Here is a 9165-nt window from a genome sequence, read left to right on the forward strand (position 1 = left end):
ATGCGCAAACCACCGGAACAAGGTATTTCCTCCGCAGTGGAGCCTGACCCCGGGATGAGCTGCTCGCCCGGGGTGAAGTTCACGGGCTACCTGTGGATGTTGGCTCAGGTGATGTGCGGGCGGGACTGCCCGCTGGTCAAGGCTGTGAGGGTGCTCACCCTTCGATCGAAGAGGCCGCAGCAGTGGCGGCTGCGGCTGAGGAGGAAAGGCCTGCGGAGAGAACACAGGCGGAGCTTAGCCAGGTAGCAGGGAGCCCTTCAAGGCGGCCTGGTGGGTCGCCGATAGGGCGGGAGCCGGAAGGTATTTCCCGGCGTATATCCCCTTCGTTGTCCTTGCAACAGGCGCCATCTGCGTCGCGAGCTCAGGGAGATGCGGAGACTGAGCTCAGGCGACGGGTTCGGGCGTTCATTGCAACAGCATCAGAGTCCAAGATCCCGTTAGGGCCAGCCGGTGAGCAAGCTGTGGCGGTGCGGAACGTACTACAAACTTCTGCAGCAGCATGTGCAGCAAACTCCAGGAAGACGCTGCCGTTGCACGCTGCGGCGGCAGCTGTGGAGCATATTTTGCTGCTGGCTCAGCCGCAGCTAGGGCCCATACCGACCCGGGAGCGCACGACAGCTTTCCGGGATCTACTGACAGCCGCAGTGCTGGATCTACAACCTCAGCTAATGGCCGAAGCTCAGAAGGCTTTAGCCCGGGCTCTTTTAAGCCCGGGTGATCAGGTGGAGATTATTGCCGCCATGAGCAGATGGGGTGGCATTTCCGCGGCCGCATATGAGGCCTTCACTGCTCCGAAACGTTTGCACCTATCCCAATTTAGGGAGTGGTGTACGGACATGGCCATAGCGCTGGCAGAGTCGGACCTGGTGGCAGTCTTCGTACATATTCGGACAATTCAGGATCCGGGTTCCGGGCTATGGAACTTTTTCGTGGAGACTGTCGTTAGCAGGCTGAAACCAGTTCCACTGGAGGTAATATCCGAGGAGGAGTGGGCAGCTAGCGCCTTCCCTCCAGTGGTTATTCTCCGTCGTTTGCTCCAGGTCCTCCGAGAATGTGCCAAAGAGCAATCGAAACATATTAGCCGTAAACACCAGGCAGAAAGCGATGGTCCCTCTGGATCTCGTCCAGGCAGCAAGGAACTGGATTACGCTCAGAAGCGGCACTGGAGGTGGGACCGCTCTGCAGCTGTGGACGACCGGGTCATGTATGACCAGCCGAATCGAGCTACCGTGGGGCTGGGGGGCGTGGTGGTTCCGCTATCTACCACGGTGGAATCCGGGATGCCTTGGCGTCGATGCTTTCACACAATCCTGGGTCTCCACAAGAAAGGACCCACCCTCACTTCTCTACATGAATCTCCCCTTCTCCCAAGCTGGCCGGGTGCTGGCCAAAGTTCTCGCAGACAAGCCGGACTGCATCATTATATTGCCTGTTTGGCCAGGTGGTGGGTAGCCATTTTACGTCGCTTGCCGGTGCGTGAGGTTTGGCGTCTGCCGCATCGAGAGGACCTGTTCCTGCCGGGGGCCCTGACAGGACGAAGGCAGCCACATGCACCCCACTACCAGGTGTGCGCGTATATTGTCATCTGGTAGACGAACATTTGCGACGCTCCCCTGTCCCTCAACTCATCCAATACATGTGCGGGACCACCCGTTTCGCTTTCTCGTGGTGTTAGACCGGGGGAAAAGGGGGGAAAGGGGGGAGTAGGAGAGTAGGGGAGGTGCGCTGTGCGCCGGTGGCTGGGGAGGAGAAGGGCTGGAAGAATTGGTGGAGTTTAGAAGGGAGTAGGAGATGCGCGCTGTGCACGGGTGGCTGGGGAGGAGAAGGGGTGGAAGAATGGGTGGGATATAGAATGGAGTAGGAGATGCGTGCTGTGCACGGGTGGCTGGGGCGGTGAGGTGGGCAGCTCGGGATGGGAAACAGTGGAACATACTTTACATGCTGCCCTCGTTGCTGGCGTGTGCCCAGCTACTTTGGTTGTGTACAGTGAACGAGCGCTTTGGCTTCAGTTATGCCAATTTCAGAAGTACTGGATACGGTAGTGGCGGTTGCTAAGGTTGTACGGGTCCAAGGAGTGGTGGAGTTTGTTTGAGCAGAGTAAGGAGAGGAGCATGATAGGCGTTGCGCTATTACAGAATTTATTTGTACCGATTAGGCAGCCGGAGAGCGTTGTTGGCAGAAGCTAGGCAAAGTGTTGGAGTGGGAGGCGGTCCAAAAATTTGAGTGCACCGCTTTCCCACCCAGGTCCGTGTTAAAACTTTCCCGCCCACCGTGGTGCACTCATTCGTCTGCGCTATCACTATCACTCGTCTCTACCCCGCGCTCCCAAATGTGGCGGGTCGGATCCAAGTACCGCCATAGGGTGCCCAAAGACTTCATTTGGGCTTTAACTAATAATTCACTAGGGGGCACGCCCTCGTTAAAGGCATGCTGTAAACAACCGCGGCAGAAACTGTGTATGCTCTCGCCTCCATACTGGCCACTACCGCTTAGGTGTTGATGTTGTTACAGGGTGGTTACGCTTCACCAGTGGCCTCCTTCCCGAGGCAATTCCCTGCTCTCCCCTGCTAGAGGGGCACCCCATCCGACTTCAGAGTGTATTCTTTGAGATTGGCAACTCACCACCAGCATCCAACCAAATCTAACAGATCGACGGCGCATCAACTTAGTTCCTTGTCAGCTCGCAAATTGACTTTATCATGTCCTACACCGTCCACAAGATGGGGGGCCACCTCCCATTTCATCACCTCTCAAACACCCCGACAGGTCCGCAGGCGGATTTGGACCCGGACGCGCTGGGACGCGACGGGAGCAGAAGCCAGGCCTTAACCTCTGCCAGCCGCCTGCCTGTTGTTTGAGGCGGCTCCCCAAAGCCTCCGTCGAAAGCGGGGCTTCCTTGAATCGGCGCCCGTCGGTGTCCACGGGCCGGAACAGGTGGTCGGTCACAGGAACTTGGTATGCTGAACACGTTGAAAGATACACCGAAAGAGCACCCAAGGGACAAATCACGGGATTGCTGCTTCTCTCCACCAGTTGCCCGGGTGACCGGACTCCTCGGTACGTCTTTGTTCCCAGCTTCGCGATTTGCAGACGACAAGTGGAAGGGACTCGCCCCTCCACGCCGGGCATAGGAAGCGGAAGGCCTCTGAATGGGCTCCGAACTTGATCGGGGTCCTGAAGATCGTCCAGCCGAAGCTCTCCGCAGTCATGCCCACGCATGCTCGTGCTCCACAGCAGACAGAAAATACTCCGGTCCCGCAGCAGTGTTATGCGGGAAATGGGACTGATGGTGTTGCTAGCGGTCCGCTCCAAGTACGAACTTAGATCTACTAGTTTAGCGTACGTAAGAGGTATGGCACCCTGCTCAGTGACCCTGCCGAGTGAGAATTTGCCGATAACCCTTACCGTAGCCACGAATGGCTGAACACTCGCACGGATTGCCGGTGGATGCTGTCGCATCGTACGGTCCTCGTCGGTTTAGCAGATTGAAAGCTGTTGACAGGTGGGAGATCGCCCCTTGCAAGGTTGCAGGGCAAGGCCGGCGATCTACATGGACCCGGCCTGGGTGCGTGGTGATCCAGTGTTCCTCGAAAAACATCAAGAGTGACGCTGGATCACAGTTTAGTAGATTCACCCTGGGCCGATGCTGGGCAAGCCAACTGTGCAGCTCGTGCGACTGCGTCCGAATCTTCTGCCAGCTGTCCGGGGTCCATTGCTGGCAGATGGTCTCATACGCAGACAACAGTGCCGGGCTAGGCATTTGGGGAACCCCAGGCCGAGCCTCTAGTGAGTGAAGGAACGCTGCCATGATGGGATCCGTGGTGCTGGGTAGTGCTGCCTGCCTTTCGGTATGTGCTGCGGAGCTGGGCGCCCCGGCTTGGTTCACACTCACAGTAGCAGCCTGTGCGCGCAGCGTCTCGTTTTATGCATCGATACATTCTGGACTTTCCACCAAATCTCTAGCCTTACCTCGGGGCTGCTGCCGGTGGCGGGCCTACTGGGACTGGTCCACACCAGTCGCACCAAAGGTTCATTGCTATGACTTGCGCTGGAAGCAGAGATCCGCATCATTTTGTGCGAATCGCTTGCGGCTTTTTGATAGCCCCACCCACCCTCCCTTTCTTCTGTCTGCCTAGAATTTTTGGATTTCTGAAATTTGGCCAGCTACCCGTAACTTATACCGTACATGACCTTCAGTTGTCGGCAGCGAGGCGGGCAGCTCGGGATGGGAAACAGTGGAACATACTTTACATGCTGCCCTCGTTGCTGGCGTGCGCCCAGCTACTTTGGTTGTGTACGGTGGACGAGCGCTTTGGCTTCAGTTATGACAATCCTCTTCCCAACCAACCGCCAACGGTAACAGCTAGCAACGCAACAACTCCTAAGCACCCCACATACGAACTACCTACTTTCACCCCGATCCCAAGAACCCAACTTTACTTTAATATCCGCTTCACACAAAAAAGCAAAATCACCCCACCACATCCTACACACCGCCCACCGCCGATACAGCACACTCCAGGGAACCACACCCTCCCGCAACTTACACTCAATAAAAAGACTGCGAACACCTACTTACTGACATCATTCTCAATACTTCAACCTCATCGGACCTTATCGATAGCAAATCTCGTCTACTACCGCGAACAACACCTCAACCCTCGCTAACTCCATTACCAACATATCCCACCACTCTCGGTATTCCTATCGCCTACTACTGCTTCCTAGAACCTTACAATCCTACATCATCGACAACCATCGCACGGCGCCCACTTCCGCAACAACATCGCTCCAACCCGACCATCGCCCACCAAAGTAAGTCTTCCAGAGCAATCATCCTATCCACCATATCTCGCAAATAATTAGACACAATACCAAACTCGTTTTTTAATCTACACCGCCGCTAATAATAGTTGTGTACCTCCTTCAACGGTACCTAGCATGACAACTTACTACCGCAGAATAACCTCCAATCTGATATTGTTGGGTATTAGCATTTTTTCTTTTTTGAGTTCCTGTTTCCAGTTTGGCGGTTCATGAGCCTTTTGGCTCGTCTGGACCGTACAAGCTTGAAGCTTGTAAACGTAAACGTAAACGTAAACCTCCAAACCAAACACCCAGAAATTATACCATTCACCTTACAACTCGCTACCGTTTTTACCTTGCACTCAGGTTCCTCCTCGCTCACCACTCCGCCACCATCACCAACCGACTACCTTAAACCTACACACACCTACACCAAAGTAAGTGCGGAAACAAGCCATCACTTATCCTAGAAGCATACTGTTCTTACTACGTTTCTTCATCACTACCACAACCCACTTAGCCATCACTACCACTCGCGATGTTATCACCCTGCGTACGCGCACACACGACATTCTAGGCCTCACAGACTCAGTCGCAACCTACTCTCCAAACTAGTCATTCACGTCGTCGAACACATACCCTGAATACACATGAAATATACCTCACCCAACACCGCACTACCGCCATGACCTCCTTAAACAAATTTACCAACTTCTTTTTCCTCACTTTTCTTCCAGGAACCACCGACACCTCCAACAACTCTTCACAAGCACACCAACCACCTCTACCGTCCATCTACTAAAGGTCAGTTTATCCGTAGAGGGCTCTTAGCATAGCAAAGCACCTAAACTTAGCGCAAGAGTCACCTGGTGAGGCCCTGGCAAGGCCGAAACGCGTCGTGACGTGCCTTGCTAAATATAGCTTCAGCAGCTTTCTTTAGGTCAGCTTGCACTCGCTTAGCAGCCCATCTAGTTCTCTTCCAGCTACACCTAGATTTTCTCTTTTTTTCACTACTTTCCTCGCACTACACCTATAAGACTCTCGGCTTAGACCAAACCCCTCCCGGCACTTATTTTTCCTTAACACTCCTCACCTCAGCCAAAACTCCACCTCTATATTTTTACATCTCACCTATACGCAAAAACTACTTCCTAGCCCTCCACACACAACATACCTTCGATAAATTATACTCGTCACTTTTTTATCCCCTCAGCCTAAACCTTCCAAAACTCTCTCACAAAACAAACTACTTTCTCAACCCTAGCTAATCGCCCCTAAAAAGACTCTATAACACATACCTCTCCTTCCAGCTTCTCTTCTTTAGATTTTTCTTTTTAGATTTTTTCGTCTAATACGACCTTCTAACTCATTACTTTATATTTTACCTTTAACTTTTACTTTTTACTTTTACTTTTACTCTATATCTGCGATTCTCTTTAACTTCAAGGTTTTTCCCTAAAACTAATGAGTTTTTATGAATTCCTAAAATTTCTAAGATTTTCAGAACTTAAAAACATTTCCAGAACTTAACAAGTTTCTAAAGTTAAAATTTTCTAAAGCAAAATTATTTAAATTTTTTTTAAAGTTTTTTGCACTAACGAAGGGTTGACCTAAGAACCATCTACCAGCAGCAGCCCGTCCCCTTTAGTAGGCCGTTCACGCGGGATTCCACACGCGTGGGGAAATCCGCCGTGGGAAGTTTCAGGCCAGTCTGCTACTACTGGCATAACTTTTTGCTAATGTTGACGTCTGTCTGCGCCGCGGAACTGTAGCTTTAGGATGGTTTTGGCACGTGTACCGTGCTCGGTCTTGGTAATGCGCGGTGGTGCCATGCTTTTGTGCGAGAGTCAAAAGATGGCAGGAAAGGCGATGCCGGAATCAGGACGCGCTTAGGACGAGCAAAACATTTTCTGGGCCCATCGTTGCGCTTTGGGATGAAATAAGCACGCTGGACGTACAAGTATTTTATGTTGCTGATGACTTTGTGTATAGGCTTTTAGGGAAATAGCGACAAATGCACCGGCATCCGTGGAGCATTAGCCTAGCGGAGCTTCTTTGAAAATGCTCGTGTGCTTTGCAAAGTTTTTCTGCTTGAGCAACATGTAGTTTAGCACGTTCAGACGGAATGTTGTCTATCTCCTGTAGGGCTGTCTGGATTGGTGCCCTTGTGCAAGCACACAAACTTTAAATGTTGCGTAGATCTTCGTCAAAACTACTTCTGAACCGAGCTGCGTATGAATTCTGAGTTAGGGATGCTCATCATTTCACCCCAAAGCGCAACGATGGGCCCAGAAAATGTTTAAGCAGCCCCTTCGCACAAATGTGTCCGGTCGTACTGTGCCAAATAAACACTCCGTACAAGACGCCCAAAAGTCAGGAGCGAATTTTGCCGCGCGGATGCGCGCGTGCGATTCGCAAAATGCGCGTGTACAAGTGTATATAAATTTCCTTGGCGAAAAAGGACGAGGTGCGCCAGCGCGTTGCGCAGGTGGGCATGTTGGCCACAGCCGCACGCGGCATGCAGGCCGGAAATGTGGGTGGCTCCTTTGCCGTAATTGAAAGAACTGAAATCATACAACTTAGCTTGCAAGGCTGGGCTCATGACACGGCCGCGGGAAGAGGAAGCGTTTGGCGAAGCGACACTTTTGTGCAAGCAAACGGTCGCGTTTTTGGTAGCGCAACGTATACAGCACCTTGTTCAGAGTAAAGTCAAATTACAAAGTTGCGCAAAGTATAACATACATAAACTTAATTAAACATAAGAACAGATAAGACGTTTAGAGCCTTGTCGGTGACATGGACGCCGCTGTTGGCTTGGAACAGCTATTTGCTGTGCATAGGGACGTGCCCGCGTTAGCCGTGTTGCAACAGCTCAGGATGGATTTCAGCCAGCAACAGCCTCAAGAGCTGCTGCACAACCACCGGGAATGTCTTCAGTTGGGCACGTGTAGTTTTGGTCGGCGGGGTCGAGCATCGTACGCATTGCGCACAGAAACCAAGGAGCAGCGTCTCTGTAACATCGCCAATATATCCGGTACGCGGTGGCAGGCTTGCCGAGCACGAAATGAAGGGGGGTCGCATCTCACCATTCAACTAAGCATGCATGTGCTCGGTTGAATGCTCGGTAGCGTGCGAGTTTACCTAACAGGATGTTTGTTTGCATATATCCCTCCAAGCGAGAGGGCTTGGACCTATGCTGATGTTCGTTACAAGAAGTGAACTGAGGACTGATGCTACACGTCATGTATACGCGTTGCTTAGCTTGCAACGAGACGCGCCCACGATGAAAAGTATGCACGTAAATTCGCCCGTGCGCCGAACGCCTTGTAACGCTTCAGATAACTCAATATACATTATACTGCTACACTATTCTCTCCAGTCCTACCACATTATATTTCACCGACGTACTTCGGCACCTTCCACAACAATACATGCTTCGTAAACACGGCCACGAAAGAACTGAAAGCATACAACGTAGCTTGCAAGAATGGCCACATGAAACGGCTGCGGGAAGAGGAAGCGTTTGGCGAAGCGACACTTTTGTGAAAGCAAAGGGGCGCCTGCATTTGGTTGCGCAAAACATACAGCATCTTGTTCAGAGCAAAGTGAAATTACACACTTGCGCAAACAGGTATAACATACACAAACTAAAGTAATAAGCATAAGAACATAAAAGTCGTTATGAGCCGTGTGGGTGAGATGGACGCCGCTGATAGCTTGGAACAGCTTTTTGATGTGCATACGGCCGTCATGTAGTACACACCCGATCAGTCTATGTTCTTACATGACGCCAGTTCATATGCTGGGTTGTGGAAGCTGCGCTGATGAAGTGCATTACAACTGCCAACCGTGCCCAGATACAGCTACAACATTCATTTAAGTGTCCGCTGCATATGATTTCATCCAACAGGTCTGCATGGTGCCACAGCCGTCCGTGTGGCGCATCCACATGATGGCTGCGTGTGCGACGACGGTACAGCCGACACGACATCCTTGCTGAACGATCCACAAGCACACCGCAATCGTGCAGAACACGGAAACCCGTCCTGCGGCACAGGTAAGCGCCTGCCAATGTGGGCATGTGATTGGCGTCTCAGGCTTCTCTGCAGTTGCTGGCAATACGGTATGGGCTGTTCAGGCAGCATCAGGCGTGTCCACATGAGGTCATGATTGTGCAGTACGTCGGGCAGGTGCACGCGGAGGACGTGCAGCAGGCCAAGTCGGTGATGAGGGATGTGGCTGTGGCGGCCATGTTCGACATTCTACGGCAGCATGTGCCTCATGGCTGGCCCCTGGCATTCCCGCTCCGGGAATGTGTGGCCCTGCCCAGCACGAGCGCCAACGAGGGGGATCCTCAGA

The 9165-nt window shown here is 52.3% G+C and overlaps 1 protein-coding gene across 1 annotated transcript in view; it reads left to right on the top strand.

The window, feature by feature from the left end:
• Positions 1-9165, top strand: part of VOLCADRAFT_99153 (uncharacterized protein) — a gene marked incomplete at both ends in the record, with an annotated part of 9772 nt that continues 607 nt past the window's right edge. The window contains 7 exons of the mRNA XM_002957908.1: positions 1-144; positions 342-450; positions 496-1168; positions 3235-3350; positions 5173-5243; positions 8837-8863; positions 8904-9080. Coding sequence (XP_002957954.1) covers positions 1-144; positions 342-450; positions 496-1168; positions 3235-3350; positions 5173-5243; positions 8837-8863; positions 8904-9080 — 1317 coding nt within the window. The remainder of the gene's footprint in view (positions 145-341; positions 451-495; positions 1169-3234; positions 3351-5172; positions 5244-8836; positions 8864-8903; positions 9081-9165) is intronic.

This window comes from Volvox carteri (assembly GCF_000143455.1).
Source record: "Volvox carteri f. nagariensis unplaced genomic scaffold VOLCAscaffold_82, whole genome shotgun sequence".
Taxonomy (NCBI): domain Eukaryota; kingdom Viridiplantae; phylum Chlorophyta; class Chlorophyceae; order Chlamydomonadales; family Volvocaceae; genus Volvox; species Volvox carteri.